The sequence below is a fragment of the Anneissia japonica genome, unplaced genomic scaffold, assembly GCF_011630105.1.
Source record: "Anneissia japonica isolate Jap-2015-1 unplaced genomic scaffold, ASM1163010v1 scaffold6233_len141684_cov196, whole genome shotgun sequence".
NCBI lineage: Eukaryota > Metazoa > Echinodermata > Crinoidea > Comatulida > Comatulidae > Anneissia > Anneissia japonica.
The window spans coordinates 49435-72089 of NW_022705308.1; the positions used below are offsets into that span (position 1 = coordinate 49435).

The 22655-nt window shown below is 31.1% G+C and overlaps 1 protein-coding gene across 5 annotated transcripts in view; it reads left to right on the forward strand.

Moving 5' to 3' along the window:
* Window positions 1–22655, forward strand: part of LOC117105491 (golgin subfamily B member 1-like) — an 87720-nt gene that overhangs the window by 41284 nt on the left and 23781 nt on the right. For all 5 annotated transcript variants that reach the window (XM_033246653.1, XM_033246655.1, XM_033246656.1 and 2 more), the window contains 5 exons: window positions 457–507; window positions 1683–1781; window positions 7329–7545; window positions 8571–8662; window positions 20928–21077. In XM_033246653.1, the coding sequence (XP_033102544.1) occupies window positions 457–507; window positions 1683–1781; window positions 7329–7545; window positions 8571–8662; window positions 20928–21077 (609 nt within the window). The remainder of the gene's footprint in view (window positions 1–456; window positions 508–1682; window positions 1782–7328; window positions 7546–8570; window positions 8663–20927; window positions 21078–22655) is intronic.

Below are 22655 nucleotides of genomic sequence, written 5' to 3' on the forward strand. Positions count from 1 at the left end.
GCGTTGTTGCTGTACGTTGCACTGCCCCTGTCTCAACCCCCTCAGCCATTCAGCTAAATCTGATCACTTGACTGTTTTTGGGCTGGGCAATTTATCTTCATTGCTTCTCTCCACCCAGGAATTTAAAATGAGTCCTGATAGGATTATCTGCAAATAGATCATTGTGATTTGAATGTAGAATAATTGTATATGATACCTTGAATCTAGTACATCCATTGGCAATATGCCCTACTTTTATAAACGTTCATACTTTTTTTTCCCCTCAGTACATTTAAAAAAAAAATTCCTCATCCTTAACAATTACTGTTTATAATCTTATTGCCCACTTTAGGCTTTGATGACTTATATTTTTATCCTGGTCTCGTATCTTATCCACAGAAGTTTGTTTTTTTTCACCTCCAATGTACAGCCAATCAACCTTGAATAAATAAAATGATTTTTTTTTTTTTGTTTCAGCCAATAAAGTGACAGGAAATAACCTGATGAACATTGATATGAAACTGTTGGGTGAGTCAACATGAATGTCCTGTAACATTAATAAGTCTTAAAAAAAACCCAGTAGAATTTATTTGACAGGCATCAACCATATTGACAGGTCATGAGAACTGCATAGCGCATTTGCCTTAAATTAAACTGGTAATGATCACTGTGTATGCACTGAACCATGGAAATCTTTGTATCCCTGGTTTTCTATGTTTTCTAGTTTTTGTATTATTTTTCTTTCATCCTGAATAACACCATGAAAGCCACTCTAGGTAAGGGGTTATCTTTATAATTTAATATTGATTGTTTATTTTCTAACCCATTGGCTGTAGACTTCATGGATTTAAGGATGTGAAAACAACATCACATTTAAGGGTAAAAACATAGTATCAACCACTTTATGGGCCATTAACAATTGAGCTTGTTTATTTTTAGCTGGCTGGCGTAGAATTGAAACTCACAACCATAAAGCTAAATAACCAGATAGAACCCGCTGCGCCAAACCGCCTTTTCCCCTTAAGACTGATTTCTACTGAGTAGTGCATGGCCACAATAAGAGATGAAAAGGGGAAAGATGAAAGGTAGAGAGAGGAAATGTGAAGGAAGGATATGTTGGAAATAGAGGAGGTAAAATGAGGGATATAGAATATGGAAGCTAAAAGGAAGCATATGTGAGAAAGTGAAGTGAAAGGAGAAATGTGAGAAAGTGCAGTGAAAGGAGGAATATGTGAGAAAGTGAAGTAAAGGAGGAATATGTGAGAAAGTGAAGGGAGGTTATATGAGAAAGTGAAGTAAAGGAGAAATGTGTGAGAAAGTGAAGTGAAAGGTGGAATATGTGAGAAAGTGAAGTGAAAGGAGGGTTATATGAGAAAGTGAAGTGAAAGGAGGGTTATATGAGAAAGTGAAGTGAAAGGAAAAATATGTGAAAAAGTTAATTGAAAGGAGGGATACCGTGTGTACATCTACCTTTTTTTTTGACTTTATTACTTTTGTTCTTAATGCTGGTTTATCACTGTGTGTTTACCTTCATATTAATTTTGTGGGGATTGCCCCAGTCATACATCTCCTTAAATCCCCAATTTGTACATTGTATTTAGTTATTCCTTGTTGTGTTAAATCCTAAAAGAGATTAAATAATTTTCAGTCATATGCTCGTGTGTGAGACAGCATTTAATGTAATCTTGTTTGATTCCTTGCAGACTCCATGGGAATTGAAGGCGATAATCTTGAGGTTTTACTGGCTAAGATATACGAGATCAACAATCCGATGGCAAATGTCCCACAAAAAGAATTCATAAGTAAGTTTTGTTATCCTCTTTAAATATTAAAATGATGTGGTTTTTCTTATGTTAACTACATATGTTAGGAGTAGTGTTTTGCCCTACCTTGCGTGTTTTCGTATCGAATACTCAGTACGTTCCCAAAAATTTGCAAGTGATTCGGGTGAGAATCGAATCCACGACCTCAAGATAACTAGCCTGGCGCCATAACCACTACTGAGCTTGCGCTTAGTTAGTGTTGAATAATATCCCCAAGTAGTAGCGGGTTATGGTGCCAGGATAGTCGCTTACAAATTTTTTTGCAATTATTTGGGAACGTACTGAGTATTCAAAATACATTGAAATACATGTCTTTTTATTTTAATGAAATATACTACAACAGGTCATGTTTTTGACAAGTGGAATGTAAAAGATATTTTTCATCATTCGGTTTCTAACAGGTGGTACTTGGCAATATAGAAATCTGTGCCAGCTCTGATTGATACAGGGGCCCTACAGTGAGGTCTTTGCTGTGGTTAACTTATTTTAGGGTTACCTGCACAGTAGGTCCTAAGTACAATCTGGTATCTGATACAAGTTGAACCACATTAATAACTTGAAAACATGGTGAAAGAATAGGATTGCAGATAATTTAGCTAAAGAGAGAAATTAAAGGCTAAAGCACCAAGAAGATAGTTTGAGTAGGTGTATAGCAGGGGCTGTTGGTCTGAGTAGAGCAAAGGAGGGTAGGCTAATGGGTGTTTGTATCTATTTCCCTGAAATTTTGCTTTACAAGGTCACTCATTTGTGATTAAGTTCAATCCTTCCCACCATATAATTCAAATATTCCAGTGTTACATATTTTTTTCATGTATGTTGTTTCCACAAACTTAATGCACCTGTGTCCGCTGTCATTATTAAATTACCTTTTGAAAGTTAAATACCAGGCCGAAAATTTGATTTCTCAAAAGTAATGAATGTTGATAAAACATTGTAGTTAGATATTTTCCAGATATTACAATTTTCTTCTGGCAGAGGTAGGAAATCTGTTCCCTCCGGTTTAAATATGTGCATTGTCAGATTCAGATGAAGTTATGGATTGTAAAATTGTAACTTGTCACAGAATAATATTTATTTGCAATTTATTCGTATTTGTTTGTTGTCCTTGATGATTTAAGTTTGCAATATTTTGCAATCATAATTGTCACATCAATGCCATTTTATAATGATCACTGCCAAGTTTAATATTTGTTCATAATGCAATCACGTGGGGCTGTGAGAAGGTTGTTTAGTATGATTAGGGGTAGGGAAAGCTTAGGCTATGAGTGAGTGTGTTGTAGATTTTAGGGCTACTAAAATGTTGCTAAGTAATTTGTAGATACATAGGAAGGGATGTTTAGGAACTGGGGCTAGGATAATGTTTTAAGTAGAATTTTAGGCTAGGAGAGTAAGTTTTTTTTTTATTACAATTGGGGGCTAGGAAAAAGTATTTAATAATTTGGCAATGAAGAGGATGTCTACTAATTTGGACTGGAATGAAGGTTTTCAATTTGATTTTAGGCTGATAGATGGTTGTTTTAGAGTTTGGGGCCAAGAATGGTAGGTTGTCATCATCGTCATCCTCATAAATTGTGTGGTGTTGAATATTAGTAGTTGACTCCATGTTTTTATATTCTAAGTTTTAAATATTATATCTTAAGCTTGTTTTAGTACAGGAAGAAATCAGATTACGAACTTAAATATGCAGACTTAAGTATTAAAGTCTGAAGAATTGCATGCCTAGACATTTACTCTGGAGTTGATAGATACAGAACATTGGATATGCTGGATATAGTATCTTTTGCACCAATGAAAACCACATACTTAAGTTGATGAAACCTAAATCGTGTGCTTAAATCAATTTTAAAATTAGGTTAATTTAATAGGAATGTTTATTATATGATTTATTTCTGATCTTATTCTTAAAGGTAAAATATAGATAAAATATATGGCTAAGACAAGCCAAACCAGTCACTCCTCTCAGGGTTAAGCAGTAAAATGAAAAGTTAAAAAATCGTATTAAAAAGAATCATTTAAATCCAAACATTTCGTTATGAAGTTATAGGCATTTAAACATACAGCTGTTGAAAGAACAGTATTTGGGAAATCGCTCTTCAAAGTATATGATTTTGGCCATTTCTCAGGCAGAGGACCTCATCAAATCATTCAAAAAATGTCTGTTTTAATTTCGAAAGTGGAGAAAATAACAACATAGCATGATGTATAAATATATAATGTTTAGTTTAGTGCAATAAAATAGATTTTGAAGATGTTAATATTGCAACATGTATTGGCTATTATCTCTGAAACACGATTTGCGAGGAGGTTGACTAGTTTAGCTTTTTCTTCTTCACATTGGGAAATAAAAACAAATTTATAAGCATAGTAATCCTTTATATCTTCAAGACTTTATTTCCAAAGTGGTCCATACACAGTGTAGCAAAGTATACAATGAAAACACAGCAGTGGTTTTTGTTACTCGTGAAGGAGGCTTTTCCTTTAGTAAGGATGTTTCACAGACTCTGGTGTGAAAAGGCAGCTTTTGTACCGATGTACTGATTTGTTTCAATGTTCCATGCCGTATGTTGCAGTGCGATATTGCTGATATTAAATGACAACAGGAATTATGTGTAAATATAGGAAAACTTCATTAAACAATGACACTTGTTCAGAGTTAAATTTCTTCTGATGAAATTGGTAATAGCCAAAGGGCAAGTACATAGTCGGCTTTTCAGCAAATTTTAATAAATTAAATACATTATTATGTGAATATGACAGCCCTCGTTAATTTCTCATAAACGGTTATTGTTTTTTCTCAGCCGTTAAAAAATTCATGTTAAAATATTTAAAACATCAATCTGAATGAATTTATTATTTATGATTTGGGATCTTTACAATTATTTTATTAATATCATATGGTTGCTTTTTACTAAGACAACACAAATTAGATAAAGGTCTATAAGTAATAATTTAGTAATAATCATAAATCTGCATTTATGTAGAAAGAAAGGTTTTATGCATTTCAAAAATAACTTGCTTTCTACCAAATTGGTTTAAAAGTACAATTTTAAACATAATAATAAAAAAGAAATATGAATAATACAAATGAAAAAATATAAAATAAATAATAATAATGGTCATAGTTCCTATGCTGTTATGATGAATTCTAACCTACTAGTTAGGATAAAAGAATAATTTTGTTCATATTCTTTAAACATTGACAATTAGAAGTGAGTTTTTGCTGAGTTGGATTAGGAAAGAAGAATTGCCTTTTAGCGGAAGTTGCTCGCCAATCAATCAGAGTTTCTGCAAATGAGTTGATGTGGAGTAATTAGCAAGGAAAGAACAAGCAGACAAATTAAAAACATTTTACCTTAAAGCTTCTACCACTAATTGCTCTAATTAGCCTGACATAAGTTATTAGACCAAAAAAGGTCCTAAGACCTTCAATCTGATTTGTTTTTGTAACTTAGTTGTAGCATTGGCGAGTGCAGATTAGCTGTTTTTATATCTATGTCACCGGGATATCCCTTCCCCTTTAGGCCACCCCGCCCAAATAATTCTTTCTAATTGGGTCGGTAAGTGTTCTTTTAAGCTAATGGGAATGCATATACTATAGAAACACGTATTATTGTTGTCAAGAGTTTGACTGCGTTAAGACTAGAGAAGACCTTGATAATATGTTCCACTGTGCGTTTGTCCAACCTCGTAAGTTTTTGGTTTTTTTCCATGTTTATCTACCCGTGGTTGAATTTATTTAATCATATTTTTTCTTTGCTTGACTATTTTTGAGATTCTAAGCTCATTAGTATGATATTTAACATTTCGGTGGAGTAAGAAAATCATATAAGTATGTTAGGATTTAAGGTTTGGTAAGTCTGTTGGTAAGTTGCACTAAGGGAAAAATCTCTTTATATATTGTTTGGTTTTATATCATACTTTGCATCTGATTCTCTACTTACAATCCTCATGACAATCTGACAGTGTTTTTTTTTTATTTATTTTTTTTTTTATTATTTAGTTTGATAGTAAATTATTGCCATAATACCCTTTATCTCTGATTCCAAGGTAGTTGACGCGGATAAAGTTAATCCTCTTCAACATAAACTAGCAGCTGACTAGTGTTAAACAATGATTTTTAAATTGTAGCCCTGAGTATCAAGGAAAATTGGAGGAGAATAAATAATCTGCTGTATATCATATCTACAAGAGGGGAATATTCTTAGGGGAACATTGTGATGGACATCTTACAATCAATCAACAGTAATAGATGGACAGCTTTTTAACAAACCTGTTTCGTTTTACCTCTATTTTCCGCAAAAAAAAAGCCACAAATAACGCAGAAAATTTAAAGTCAATTACTGAGGTGTGAGTCGATCATAATTAGATTCACCTGGAGCCTTTGATGTACCACAGGACAGGTATTAACATATGTTCCTCAGTGGTAGAAAACACCTGTTTCATAGCAACGCTCCGGTGTCTTTCCGACATCACTGATTTTACATTTCACTTCCTGGGCTTGTTTGTTGAAGATACTTTCTGATGGAAATTAACCCGCTGTTTTGGTTGTCATTTAAACTGAATTGGGAGATATGGTTAGAGACAACAGGCCATCTGAGTTCTGTTATTTTCGTATTCCGTTGGTAGACTGAGAGAGGTTAAATAGTGTACCTCTGTTACAGTTGTGCAATACAAAATGCTGAAAGCATTAAAACACATTCGATTAGGAACTGAAAATAAACAGCATGGGAGGAACACATTCACTCATAATGACAATCCTGTCTGCTTGAGAAGTAAACAACATACAATCAAACTGCTTACACATGCCAAAGGAATTTGACAACAACTTATACATACGGGTATATGTTACTTAAATGCTGGATAATCCCATGCGGGAACAGAAATGCGGATAAGGAAATGCTTAATAAACGACAGTGAGGGAAAAAAAACACTGTGACAAGTTAATAAGAAATGATTATTATTTTATGGAAGTTGGTTACTGATTATGATTTTATTTCAATTGCTTGATTTTTAATTAATGTCAGATTTTATTTGCATCATGTTTATTAATTTTGATGATTGTTGCCAAAGTTAATGTTTCTGTGTACTGAGTATTTGCTTGACTAAAATCTAAAATATATATTCATAGACCTGAGAATATATTAGAATAGATTAGAAACTTATGTGATGGAACTTTAAACAAGCAGATTTTCATTAAAAAGTAATCGTTTGTATAGTCTTTTCTACAAGATTTTTTTTTGTAATTACCAAACCAAAATATGCACTCTGAAACCAGATGAGGTAATTTACAGTACATGTTTATGCTTGTTTCAAACCCACGTTTGAATTGCCCTAAAATGCCTCTGCTCCTCTGTAATGTTTTTCCTCGTGGTTCCTAGTCTTCTCCCCCCCCCCCTTCACACCCACCACCTTTATTCTCAAATCTATATATATATATATATATATATATTATCAAATTTATAGATAACTTGAAGCTTGTTGCTACTTGATTTTTTTTTTTTCAGTAATAATTTTTTTTCCTTTTAGGTGCAATAGATAAAGTTTCTGGGTATGATAAAGAGAAGTTCATAGCAGCAGTAACTGTGTTACAATCATCAGATAGCAATGGAGTACAATTACTACCTTCGGAGGCTGCCCCTAACACCGCCCCCAGCAGCAACAGTAGTAGGGCTAGCAGCACAAAAAGTAGCGGAAGTGAGAAAGCCCGTAGAAGTGACAGCGAGGAACGAAAGAAGAAAGGAGGGTCTGTACAATTTTGTTATCAAAATTAATATCTGTATTATATTATTTTTTATTATTTATTACTAGAAATGTCTTCAATACTCTGATTTTTCTATTAAAAATTAAATGAATTGCATATGTTGCAGTTTTAATTAATAGCTTTCACAATGAGGTAGTTTACTAATTAACAGACACACAAATAATGCTCTTCCTGTATTCCTTGTGTCAACGATTAATTTGGCTGGCATTCAATGTAAAGATTTTCATAGCGGAAAATTGTCAGGATTTTTTTTTTTTTTTTTTTTTTTTTTTTTTTTTTTTTTTGGGATTGGTTTTTTTTGTATTTGTCTCTTGGAATAGGTTAAATTATTCGAATCTCTGTAAATGACCAATTTTAAATTTTAATTGTTTTGTTTTTTGGCTTACATCTAGATTTAACTAGATTGTATATCAAATCATCTTTAGCATCTTAATATTACAGTATTGTTATTGTGGTACAGTATTTATTTATGTGCAAAGTACTGGTCTCCCAAATGGCTCAGTTATTTTTTAATGAGGTTAAGAATAGAATCTTAATTAAAATTATCACAGTCATAATACAAAAATCATAATTTGCTGGAATTCTCTTCCTTTGCCTGTTCGTAAACATTTATTAGACAGAAACTCTGTTCCTTTTTTTTTTGGTATGCCAGCCTTCCCCACTCATCAGCAATCTATATATTCTTCTTGTTTCAATGCAATTTTTCCATTCAAATTTAATGTGTATATTCTGTAAAGTTTATGCATTTATATATTTATGGAGGAAATAAATATTTAATAATAGTAATAATAATTCGATAAATTTAAGGAAAATAAAAGGCACATAAACCTCTATGACTACAGTATTCTCTACTAAGCCATCATAATGTGCAGTATGTATTGCCTTGAGCTTTGACTTCAATACAAATGAGATAATTAAATCATGATAATTAAAACATTGATAAAGTTTAAAATGAATCATTCATTTTTTTTTATATCATGAACCTTATTTTTTATGTTATTAATTAGATTTTCAAAGCTGAAGGAAGTGATCACACCATGGAAGAGAGAAAGCAAGGAGAATTCTTCTGTACAGATTTGGTCGGACTTAAATGAAACAGGTAAAAATTAACATTTACACACTTTTAATTATAGTATTTTTTCTGCGATAAGGAATTTATCATACTTTATGTTCCATTTAATGCATTTGTATTTACAAAGATATTTTAATTCTTGTTAAACTGATGATTAAAGTATTTGCTACATTTTGGCTGATACTGTACTTCAGCAAGCGATAATCACAAAATTACATTTTAGTGCAATGACCTTTATGTCATTACTTGACAAATAGCATTATCTTTTGGTGATTTGTTGGCAGTTAATTTTGTTATTTTATGGGTAAACTTACATGATATCTAGTTCTTTTGCAAGGGAGAATTGAAAGTTACGAAGATTATCAAACTATAATATCTACAACAGGGAAAATGATCTCTATCTTTACATGTGATACATTCTAGGCTGTAGCAAATTAACCATTTTTATCTTTAATACTTCATATCATCAAGAAAAATGTATGTCAAGGTATTTTACACAATACAGATTTAACTTCCTTCTTTATAATGTATAAATTACAAATATATGAAAAAGTATTGTAGACGAGCCTTAATTCTGAAAATATCTTGGTATTCATAATTGAATTAAATATTTTATTATAGTAGTTTGAAAAGAAAATGAGGATTATTATGTTAAGTTTTCTAAATTAGGAAACCAATTTGATATCAAGATTAAAAGGTTCCTTCCTGCCAACATTGCTTTAACGATCCACACCCAAATTTGTTGTAATCTAGCAAACATAATTAAATATTATTTTAGTGAAGCTGTAGTATGACATGATGGGTGGGTGCCTGCCTTCAAATTCTGGGTTCCTACTGTTAGTTCAATCTAGTTAATTTTTTTTCTTCCTAAAAATGCCACTCTCTAAATCTTATTGTTGAGTTTAGTTTATAAAGCATTTTATATTTATGGTCGTAGTTTATATAGTACCATTCTGTAAATTCTAATAGAGTACCCATCTCGTATGTCTGATACAGAGAAATCTTATAAGGATCAATATACTTTATATTTACTTAGGTTATTCTTGTGCCTACCTTTTCCATTTATATAATTGGGATCAGCTCATAAAAAAATATATAATTCTTTAGTTATATTTATAAAATGTTTTATATAAAGTGACCAGTGGAAATACTGTAAAATACTGTTTATAGAGAGGAAGTATTCAAACAGTTTTGTGAAACAATATATCACCAGGAAAATGTATAATTATTAACATTAGGATTTAAAATTGACATTTTAAGTGAAAGAAAAGACAAATAACATACTCTCAAGTAAGTTCATCTCCTTACATTGAAACAACGTGTTCTTGAACTTGTTATGACCTTCTTGAAGTGACCAATATAAACTTAACAGATGTGTTTAAGTGATGTTTTCATCTTCCTGGAAGTCTCCATGTTTTTCTGGGGCACTAAAGAATTAAGGAAGTGTTAACTTTGGTAAAATCACATCTTACATCAGTGGGGTAATTACAGAAAGGTGGAGGACTTGCTGATTAGACAGTTATTGGAGAGTCTTACCAAAAAAAAAAATATTGAAGCAAACATCAAAATAAGAAAAGATACATTTCTTATAAGAACCAATGGTACAGTATATAAATTTGATTCAATGTAGTGCAATATAGCCTATCAAATCAAATCAAATCTTTCTTTATTCTGGAAGTACTCTTTCAATACACAAGTACTGGTTTCCCCAGAGGTCCAGATACAATATAAAATAAGTATCAATGTAAATACATATAAAATCAAGAAAGGTCTTGTAATTCTGTGTGTAGATTTCAATTTGCTGGTAATCAATTAAAGGATTTTTTTTAGCAGAACGATCGTATATTAGTAATACCGTGGTTCTGGGTTCGATCTTTTCTCACAACCAAAAGGAATTGTACTCATAATGACACTTATTTTTTAGAGTGTCACTTCCATCCTGTGAGGGACGAGTCACTGGCTTGTTTTTTTGTTTTTTTTTATTCCATCAGACTTTTGTATAGACTGACCCATTTACTGTGATTACCCTTCTACAGACGCCATAACTGGGGGCTTGTAGTGGGGGATTCCTACGCATTATATGCTACAAATGTAAATATTAGAATTGTAATTCATACAGTATTTTGTTTTCATTGTAATATGCTCTAAACACTTCGGACCACCATACATGGGCATGAAATGCACACAGAGGACACCAAGAAATCCCCCAGTAGTGGTAGCGCCAATAGAGAGTGCCCTTTTCTAAATTGATCTGTCTGTACATTTATAAAAAAAAAAATTTGTTTAAATATTATGGACCAAGAGTCTTAATTTTTTAGTTCTCAGCTTCCCAAGCATGGGTATATATTTACCATCAAATAGCTAATTCAGAACTGTAAGTGGTGAGTTTTAGATATGAAAGGAAAAAAAATTAAAACAGTGAATGGATGAATGAATGAACAAACAAACAAATTAATAAATGATTAAAGTATTTACTTTTACATCAGAATAAAAACAAATCAAACAGATCTAAAATGAATAATTGCTATAGTTTAATAAAATAGTGTAGCAAAGAAGTAGGGGGAAAAACAAACCTTTTTTATATAATTATTCACTATGATTAGCTTTAAATGGTGCTTTACAAGAGTTTGTTATAAAATTCTTAACATAATTTTTTTAAATAATTTCTAAAATGAATACATATGTACTGTGATATTTTCACCTTTAGTACAATACTCTTGGAATTTCTCCAGGTATTGTTCCCTTATGAATTCTGATAATATTTGTTTCTTGTCAGGATATCCTTCTCAAACAACCTGTTGTTCTTAACAAACGTTCTAACCTTTAAACACCAGCATCTTCCTGTGCCCTCTTTCAATTATATTCCATAATTTATATCAAGATTATTTTGATTTGTAAACCTTAAGGGACATTATACTTTAAAAGATTCGAGAAATCCTTATTGTCACAACAGTAGAAATAAAATACAGTGAGTAGTAAGGAAAACAAACTTTGCATTGAAGAAATTTAGAAACAAAAAAAACCATTTTAATTTAACAAAAAATAGATAGAAATGTTTTGATGATTTTGTTTCTTATTATATTTCCTTTGTATTTCTTATCTTAATAGACACTTAAAAAATTGACCTTACTATAATTGGGGTTTTCCCCCTTTTTTCACTGTTATTTACTAATGTGCCCTTGGATTTTCCTTCAGTTAGACGATGCTATCCTTTACAGACATTTAATACAAAAAAGAGTCAACTACTGTAGGGTGATAGGTCTTGGCATATGAGTCGGTTGTAGTACCATCATGTTCATTCGTACATTACTTGCATACCAGCTCTGTGGTACTGTAGACTATGTAGTTGTTTATTTGACATAGTTTCAGTAAAACTATTATTAACATCAGAATTATCATTTTAATCATCATTTTCTTGTAATCATCTGTATTATTATGATCACCTGTATCATAATCATTATCATTAATGTCATCAGTATTATTATTAATATTACTATACCATCTACATCGTAATCATGAAGTTGAAGTTAAAAGGAAGTGACCTCCTGAACATTTTTTTTATATGGTCTAATATTAAAGTTCAATTTGAAACCATTTAATTGTTACTTACACATGAAAGTTATGTAAAGTAATACCTGGAATGTTTTATTAATAAAAAAAAAAATAGTTATCTCAGTACAGATAAATTTGATGTGAAATAATGATAATTTAAAAGAATTAGTCAACAGCTCAGAATTGGCAAACTCCGGTATTTGCCTTGGCTCTCTCTGGTATTTGCCTTGGCTCACTCCAGTATTTGCCTTGGCTGTGTAGAGTTCTTAGCATATACTGATTCCCGAGGGCGCATTAAAAAGCCATCCCCACCCAAGGGATATTTGTGTCAAGGCTAATTTGATGATGAATTTTTTAATGTTGTTATTTCAATTTAGTTTCATCCTTATTTTTTTACTATCAGCATAATCATAACAAAAGTGGGTCGGTAGCTTGGCCATGTGCACGGCCTTAACCTTCAAGGTGATTTGTTCAATCAATTTACGGTCTTATCTCTGATATACTCTAGTTATTTTAGTAATGTTGAAAATTATTCAGCCAGAGCCTCATAAACTGGATTTGCTTTATAAAGCTGGATGATTTATCTTCAAGGGGAAAATGGTATATCATGTGATAAGTTGTAGGAATCAAAAAATCAAAAAGATAAGATAACATTTATTGAAAACCTTCAAACAATATTTATTGTCCAATGAAACAACTGGGAATTGGTTTTCCTCTGGCAATACTAAAACAATTTACAATTAAAATACAATTAATGTAAAAAAAAGTGTTTAAAAAGTCGTGCAGATATTTGAAATCGATCACTTAAAAAGAAAATTAAAATGAAATTGATAAAAAATATTTCAGAAGTTGACCGTTCAACTACATTTTTTATTACAGAAAAAAGTAGATAGTTATCTCAATAAGGCTAAAGTAAATATGAAACCGGTTTTACACTAAGCTAATTTATTAGCCTCAGTTCATGCGTATGTGCGGTCACATTTATCAGAGTTTTTTGCTTCAGCGAAATTAGCAGCTCGAACTGTTTCTACTTTATTGCTATTAGCAAAAAAATGTGCAACCAATCAGAGCTCAGGAAACAGACTCTTTCGATTCGCATGAATAAATTTCCCTAGTGTAACAATAACCTAAAGAAATAATTTAAACAAAGACAATAGAGTTGTGGAAATTGGTGGTTGCATGTACTTATACATAGTAGAAGGGACAAAAACAAAAAAAACCAACATTTTGAAAAATTAGAATACTGTATAGAGGTACAGCAGTTTAGAAGCTAAAGAGAACGATGGATTACCTGTTTTTTCAATATGTAGTATTACCTTGTTTACAAATTCTGAATAATATTAGTAATAACTAATATTATTAAATGTAACAATAATGCTTTACACATTTCTCATTTGATTTATATAAGTAGAATGTCTCATTTGAAACTCCATGTAGTATTAACTGGAGCTCTGGGTCTGCTGTGACTTCTCACTAAGGAAGCAAGGGGGAGGTGTAGAATGTTGTGTGCAGGTGATATAAATATTTATTGTTTACATTCTCACCTGTTGGCTGTGTTAATTTCTCGCTACAATTCTGACATGTTTTACCCAAGACTTTTGATTAATTTACTAATTTGTCTGTATACATTCTTTGCCTTTAGTGATATATGGGCTGTATTCAATTTGTAAATTTGAACATTAAAATTCAATATATGAATTGTGTAATTATAGCTTCTAATTAAAAAACGAAAAAGTTGTTTCCATACTAGTTAACACTCATATTCTCTGCATATAGTAGACTTTGAATTGGCTCCTAAGGCCTAAAAATGCTCTTCATTGTGCTGGGTGAGTGAAGAATGATTTTTAAAGACCATTTAACAAGCCAAAATAAATGTGGATGCGGACAAATAGAATTTGTAAATCATTTCTCCCAAGCGCTATGAGACAATTTAATAAAATGTGGAAAAGATAGGCCTATGCTGTATTCCCCAATCTGCTTGCCTTTGCCAAAGCTGATTTTTCACAGAATATTTAACCAATTTTAACTCCTTTTTAATGTTTTTAGCCTTTTTAACCTTTTAGCAGACTTTTATTGTTTTTACAGTTTTGCTGTTTTGTCTTGTTTTAACTTACATTTTAACTGTGAACAAACAAGAAGAATTTCAAACCATGTTCTCACTGTGTTTGACAATAAAACTTGAATTGAATTGAATTGAATTGAATTGAATTAAAGGTATAGGCTGGTTTTGGGCTGGGGCTGGGTTACATAAATTGTGAGTCCGAAGCTAACCCTTATTCCAATGAAAACTTAATTGTAATTTTTAGTATTTTAACCCACTTATTTTTACTAATTTTTCACCATGGGTAGTTAGTCATGAAATCCTATAGGCCTATAATACAAATTTTAGGCAACAATAATATACAAAATGTATTTATTTATAATTATAAATGTTAAGTGTTGAAATAGGTTAGCAGATGACTACAGTTTGACCTCAAACATAAAATAAATATTATTGTTTATAATTTAAAAATTAATTTATAGATTTCTTGTATTATATTTTATATATTATAATTATAAAATGTCAGGTATTAAAGTACATGCACAGGTGACTATAGGTTGGCCTCAACAGTTGTTCAACATATACAAACTTATTACTATTAATATCCTTATATACAAAAATTATTAATTAATATCCTTCGTTGGCCTGTCAGCTGATGGTCAATCTAGGAAATTCTTTCAGTCTCCCCTCTTTCATCTTTAATTAGGAAGCTCATTAACTGTTAGATTGTCTCTTTATCTCCTCCTGAGTTGTTTAATGTGGCTTGAAAGAATTTTCATTTAAGATGTTCCTTTTATAAAAGAAATATTTTAAAATGTCTCCTGTAACTTAAGTCCTGTATATAATTATTTATTATTTATATCAATCATATTGAAATACTATAGTAATATCAAGTATCAAAATATATAACTTTGGTCACACTATCACATTTTATGTGACAAAAAAATGTGATATGCCCATATTTAGGTGGAATATGACATCACCATGCCCATATAAGTGTTACAAATTGATATATATTTACTTTCTGATATTTTGTTATATATCCATATATAATACTGCATTCGGTTTTTTATGGTTATTGTTTTTTTTTATAGACAACCCATCTTGTTCTGTTTATTATATAGCTAATACAAAATGAAGTTGTTAAAATCGTAATGTTCTGGACAATAACACAAGTGTATATTATGTCAGCTTAGATTAAAGTTATTATAAGTTTGTTATTAATATTAAAAATAAAACCCTATTAGTGGTTAAATAGTGAAATTGTTTTTAGAACAGTAAAATTAAAACCTTTCCCTCTAGTGTCATGGGATTAAAAATTTGTTTTAGCATTAAATCAGGACAAACTTCCTCAAAAATTTATATAGTTTGATGTCATTTACTCAACAAAGCCAGCAGAATCATCTCTAAATTTTTTATCCTACGTTTTACAGAGAATCATACAAGTGTGTATCATCAGTAAATTCAAGGAAAAACAAAAAGATATGAATGGTCAATGGATAATGATATAGCTTTCAATAAGTGTAATAGGAAAACTGGGTGCTAAAGATAGCGGATACCAAGGCTGTACTAAGAATACTTAGACGTTGTTGAAGCAACTCTCTAGTAGTAGCTCTATGACCACTCAATTTAATTATCTTAGATTACAATTTGACTGTTTTTTTTTATAAATTTGAGAACGCATTAAATTTACTATTTCCTCTAAGAACACATAGACAAGTATGGCATGCCATCTTCAATTAATCGATTTAGATTGATTGTAATCAGGGTTAAGGATAAATGTTTGTGTTCTTTCAAAATTTATAAAGCACATTATGAAATATTACCCAAGGGTGCATGCTAGAGGTTACCGACCGTTTGAATACTTGACGGCCCTGTGCTTTTTTCTTGTGCATAATAGCGAGTAAAGTGAATCTGTCAGTTTAACACAGTAAATTTTAATAACAGTTATATTGTAATTCTTCGGGTTTAAGTTTGTTTTAGGTAGGCCTCCTACCTAAATTTTATAGCAGAGGCAGTGCTAGTCACAGCTTAAGTTGTGTAGAACAGGCAAAGCCCTCATCGCTGTTATTCATTGGACCAAAATTGCAGGAAAATTGGCAATAATATGTGTTTTTGTAGGTGCCAGGGGGATTAGTTCTAGAGCACAGGTGGGCAATGTGCGGCCCGACAGTGATTTTTTTTTGCGGCCCACAAAAATGAATTAAAAATCCTATGTGTGCGACCTGCCAACTTTTTGACTAGAAAACACCTTGTTTTTTATGGCCCGACACCGATCATCTGTAAAAAGTGATGTTAAAACCTAGAATAAAGTGGTATGAAAGCAGTGCATGAAGGTTTTTGGAAGCACACTGTAAACATCAAAGTTTGGGTGCGGCCCTCGGTGTTTTTTTTACCCACCCCTGTTCTAGAGCCTCTATCGGGCAGCTCCCCTCACCGTTGGGTAAATCTTGGCATGGTTATTGTGGCTTAAGTCCTAGGTTGTTCTTTTTAGACCTTGATTAGACATTTTAACTTTAAACATTGTTGTTCATTTTTCTGCTCTTCTGTATAAACCCACTACCAGAATCAGCTTTTCATGTTCAAGGAAGGTGTGCTTATAGCCGAGTAACTACAGTAGTTATAGAAAGCTTCCTCTTTTGTAAACTTTCTGACACAGCCAGCCACACGAATACGCTAATTACATTAAACTGCTACCTTGAATTTTCAAAAGTGAACAAATACCGGAAGAAAACAGAGATGCACCGACCAAGAGAGCTGTAAAAGTCATACAGTAAACTGTTTTTAGTTAATTTAATGATCTCATAAAACATCAATTTGATTGACCAACTTCCAGCAGTGGTTGTCTTAACGCGGTCACATCTATCGCCACGGGAAACCGTCAGTAAGAAGCCGCGGATGATGGACCGCCAAGACGTTTGTAGTTTGATATTGGAAATACTCTTAATGAAGGAGATGAAAGCAATTATGATGGTGCTAGGCTACTTGTTTTTATCCGTGATCAAGGTCTTAAAATTTAACAGAATTAAGTAACAAAATTGTTATCAACTACAAGCATAAATTAACCAAAAAAGATATTTTTTAACAGGTATTTTTAGAATTTTATTGATTGATTAATTGATTAAATGATTGATTGATTGATCATGTAAAATAAATACATTTATTACATTCATAATGCATGATCAGTGGTATTTAAAATATTTTCTGTATTGATTTCATTTGCATATAAAAATTGAAGTATTCAAAATATCGTTACCGTAAACCATATTAGTATATAAAATTATATTATATTTTACTGTTAATAAAACAATATTTAAAAGTAGTAATTAAAATTTGACTATGGGAGAAAGGAAAGATAAAATATGGAATTCATTAACCAATTACAAAAGAAAAATTATTTTCCCTTATGGTTACATTTATGAAGACTAATTTCAGATATCTAATCACAGAAATTAATATATTAATTTTAATCTGCAAAACAGAGATAAAATATTTCATTTTCCTCTCAGCATTAAGTTAATGAAAGAATACAGATATTTCTGGAATAAAGGAATTGTTGATTTCTTCCTTTTTATAAATCTTGTAATTCATTTATTAAGTACTCGATGGATGAATTACATGCACACTAACACACAGGATGTCTTTAAATAACCAAGGAGAACCTTATCTATTCAGACGCTTTGCTGACGTTCTTGAAGCTATGCCAGCAATATGTATGTATGTCTTATCAAAAAACTATTTTTTTTAACAAGTAAAAAAATTCATATTTTCAAGGAAACATAAAATCTGTCATTCCATGTTAATTATCAAGTTAATATATTTCATATATTATAATTTGGGATAATTTTGCTTCATATTGGTCGATCAAACAATTGGTATTATAATAGTCTGGTAGTATTTGCAAGGAATTATTTAATTAAATACAGTATTTCTAATCTGTTGTCCAATATTAAACACTGGGGATTGCTAATATTATTAATTATTATTATTAATATTACTTTGCTGGGTATTTTTACTTTTTGTGACTATAAGTACAAGAACAGTTCAAGAGGGAGCCAAAATATTAAGTCTTTACTTTTGGCTGAGCAATCTGTTAAAATGAAGCTATTAAACATTAATAGCTAATTATATTGGTAATTGTATGACCTCCTGTCTCATAGATACAGATAGAGATTATACCATAGTTCAAACATAGCCATAAATATTATCCCTTTAATTTGTGAACCCTGAAACGATGATTTACGTAGAAATCTCCACAGGCACCGCAGCGGCCTACATTTCCCCTCGCAAACCGACAGAATAATTCTTTATCCATGCAGGAGACAGTAAACCTACAGTATCTGGTAAACCCAAAATATTCATGAACTTTAGAATAGCATTTGGGTGTTACTATTAATTAGTACTGTAGTCAATTAGTTGTTGTCTATGATTAGTACTTTTAAGTTTCATTTTTAAATTTCAAAGTAAACCGTAGTACCTTGAATCTTGGTGTGTCTACTCTTTAATCACTGTATAGTAACAATATATAATTTAGTTAACCTTGCTAATAAAAACTTAGTTTTACGAGCTCTAAATTGATAGGTTATGCTTGGTCTCCCTTTCTGAATCATCTTCCAAGTTAATAAAAAATATTTAAAGAAATTGATAAGCTGTATTCCACTAGAATTAGGATGTTGTTTATCCACAATTTGAATGAAAATGTAAACCAACTTATATACAACCTTGTGTTCATTAGGGCGGAACTACAGTAGGACGTCTTTTGGCTGACGGTGGCAAATCCCTTTATTCAACACTATATCCCTCTGTGCTTCTTGGTATTTACTGTACATTCAATTATTATTTGTTTTAAAAACAATTAGATAATTAAATTTCATTTTTACTTTCTATGCGTTTACATCTGTATGAACCCTGTTTTCCTTTGAAGTGTTATTGAAAAAATCCTAAATTATACCATTTGCTTTCATTTGCATAATTTAAAGCAACAATTATTTCTCTTTTAAAGTAAAAGTAAAGTGAGTAACTCATTGGTTTGAGTCAATTAGGAAATTTGGCCTGGGCCCCTGGGAAACGCACAGTATCGCACCACCCTAATTTATGAATTACTGTATTGTAAGATCCTGGAAGAATATTTTCTGGATTTGTTTTTGTAAAGTTGACAAAAGCCACACAGAACCAACATCTTTTCTGAAAGATGGTACATTTTAACTTATATTTTACTGAATTCGCAGATTGATGGAGTTAAACTTGGGGTACGGTGATCTCCATCGTTCAATGCAAACACATAGGTTTGTTAACTTTAAACCTGAGAATGCAATATTTGTCGCTTAAACCAACGTTGCACTATAATGACCTCAGCTAAAGTTAAATTAATAAATTGGAACATATGATTTCAATGTTACCATTGTAGGCTTACAGTTAAGAATACAAACATGCGTCCTGGTTGGTTGTTGCCTAGGGATTTGCATAAGCTCATATTCATATCTAAAAGACACTGGCCTGAAATAAGTTATGTTTTAAGTTTTAATTTATGATTGCCGCAGGATACATGTATAGAATTTATTACCAGAAGAAGTAGAGAAATGATAAAAGATCATATTTTGAATTATATAAATGAAAATCTTTGGGGAATTACAGCTTGAACATTTTCCGAATGTGAAATAAAGATTTTATTCTCTGTCTGATTATTTTGTCTAGCCAATTTTTGACCAAAGCCTCTTCGAAGGTAATGTCTGACTTCAATGAAGTTTCCGTTGAAAATTACAGATTAGTAGATTAATATACTAATCTGAGTATTTGATAATTGAACGCCCTAACTCCCTGTTTGTACCGTAGGCTTGATTGATAGGTTGTTGTCCTACAAATCTGTAAAACATGTCACTGAATTCACCCCTCTAAGGTCAGTCTATCAGACCCTCGTACACTTCAGCCAGGAGCAATCAGGAAGGATTGAAGATAAATGTATCTGTTAACAAGATTAAAAACAACTTGTTTATCTATGGTACATATGTTACACATGTCATCACATTGATGAGTGTTTTTCACTAACTTGAAGGGTCACTCTGCAAATTCACCATTTAGCCTATGGGAACAAAGTGTTGATATACCTAGCAATCAAAAATTAGACATAATAAGTTCAGGTTGAGTACATAATTTTATAAGAATAAAGTGGATTATCTTTTATGTTTCTCTTTAAATTGTCTTCTTGACTGGGAGTAGTTGATGAGTGATATTGTTCTTGGTTATTAAATGCATTATATGTAATTTGTAATGTGTGTTGTGTACAAGTCAAAACCAGGCGTCTACAGTTTGTTGACAGTCCCTGGTGCCTTAATAATTGTGGCCGCATAAAACACAACCTCAAGAAACTTTGATTCACTAGAGTGGCAACAATCTTGTTCTCACTGAAAATTGCGGCAAGAAGGTGTATGGCTACTGGCTAGTAATCAAGATAAGCTATACCTTCCCTGTGGATGACTTATGCAAATATATAAAACTTTAAAGTCTAGACTTCAGATTCAATATGTAAATTCAAAACAAAATGAAATTCTTCTAGATTCGTTGATTTATTTCTTTCTCTTTCATTATTTATGTTAAAAAATATATAATGCAATATGTTTTTTAAAATAAAAATATATTCTTAAATATCTTGATAAAATATCAATACTCTTTGCATGAAAGCATTTCTATTTTTGTTGCTAGGTTGCCCAACATGTGTATCCATTAAGGTTGTGGACATGACAAGTGCCTTAGAGGTTGTTAAACTCTGCCTGGAACAACTGAATAAAATCGAGGATCCACGATTGTACAGCGTAGTTGAGGTGTGCATCTCCAGTGCAGATAAAGATAGACGTAAGTATTTCAATTGGTCTTGTATTCATATCTAATAGTGTTTGAATATTTATGGCTTTACTGATTGATCATACAACATATTTAGAACAATCTAATTTTTTATACGTTGGTGTCAAAGGCAACATGAAACTATTCTTCTTAACTAAGCCTTAATAAAAAAATATATAATTGTTTGAGAAAATGGAATTCAATCAGGATTCGAACCTAAGACCTTTTTATTACTGTTCAGTTACTCAAATAACTGATCTACAATGGTATTAGGCCTTGCTGGTGTACTCCCAAGAATGAAACTTACAATAAGCTATAATGACATTGGATTAATTTTGACTAAGAGAAGGGTACTCATTTTTATTTATTTATGGATTTTTTTTTTAGAAAAAGTACATTTTAATGTTTTCTGTGTTTATTTCCTACATTAATTTTGACTCAATCTTACAATCAAGAATAATTTAAAGTGAAACTTTCATAAATTCTAGCAGTTGAAAGAAGATAAATATACGAATGTCTATAACTAATGTCGTCCCATAGCGCAAGCCCTCTGTTGCGATTACCCCTCGCATAATCCCACAGCACAAGCGCCCTCGTTTTACCTCTGTTACGACAATTAACTGAGTAGGAAATCCATTTTGATGTTAAATTTAGTAAATTTTAAATTGATTTAATTTTGTCAGCAGTAAACAAACATTACATTTAAATGAAACAAATGTTACATGTAATATTTTCAAATTTCATTTAGTTTTAACATGTGTTTGTTGTTGATTGCTTTTAGCATTACCTCACTTTTAGTTCATTTTTTCCTTTCCTTAAACCCAGCATTAGACTGTTCAGGTAATTATTGGAGTTATATAATTATTTATTATATTCTTCGGAATTTTGTTTGTTAATTTACTGTACAAAGCATGTGATATATTTCTTTGACATTTACAATCAAACGGTAAAAGGTGTAGTAATGTAAGATGATTATAACATATAATATAGAAATTTATCACAATTTCATATAAAGCAAGCAAGACAAAATTGTACATTTTGTTAAACCTTTATCGCCATTATTCAGCTTGCCAGAAAGTTTAATAGAATTACCTGCCCAATATTGTCGCACCTTTTGGGACAGTACTTACCTCTATCTGCCTTTAAGTGTTTGTGTGGTTAATCCAGAAAGGATGTCTAATTATATCTACTGTCAGTTTATTTGTATTAAAATCAAGGAATTTTATATTGAAATAACATTAATGTTTTGATGTTCATTGTCAATAATGATATTGCTATAAAACATTTTATTTGTTTTATTATTTTTTTATCATAATTTATACATATATATAATATTAATAATTTTATCCTTTTTATATCATTTATTTTAAGTATTTATCTATTTCAGTTTATCAATTTTTACCAGCATGTCTTATTGTTTCTTAGTTATATCTTTAATTTGATTTGGTTTTCTTCCAAGAGGATTGTTGTCTTTATTTTTATCAGTAATTTTACCCTTTTTTTCTCCAACTCATGTCTGTCTGCCTTAGTAAAATAATAATAGTAGTATTTTTTTTATTTTTTTTTTATTTTTTTATTTTTTTTTAATGA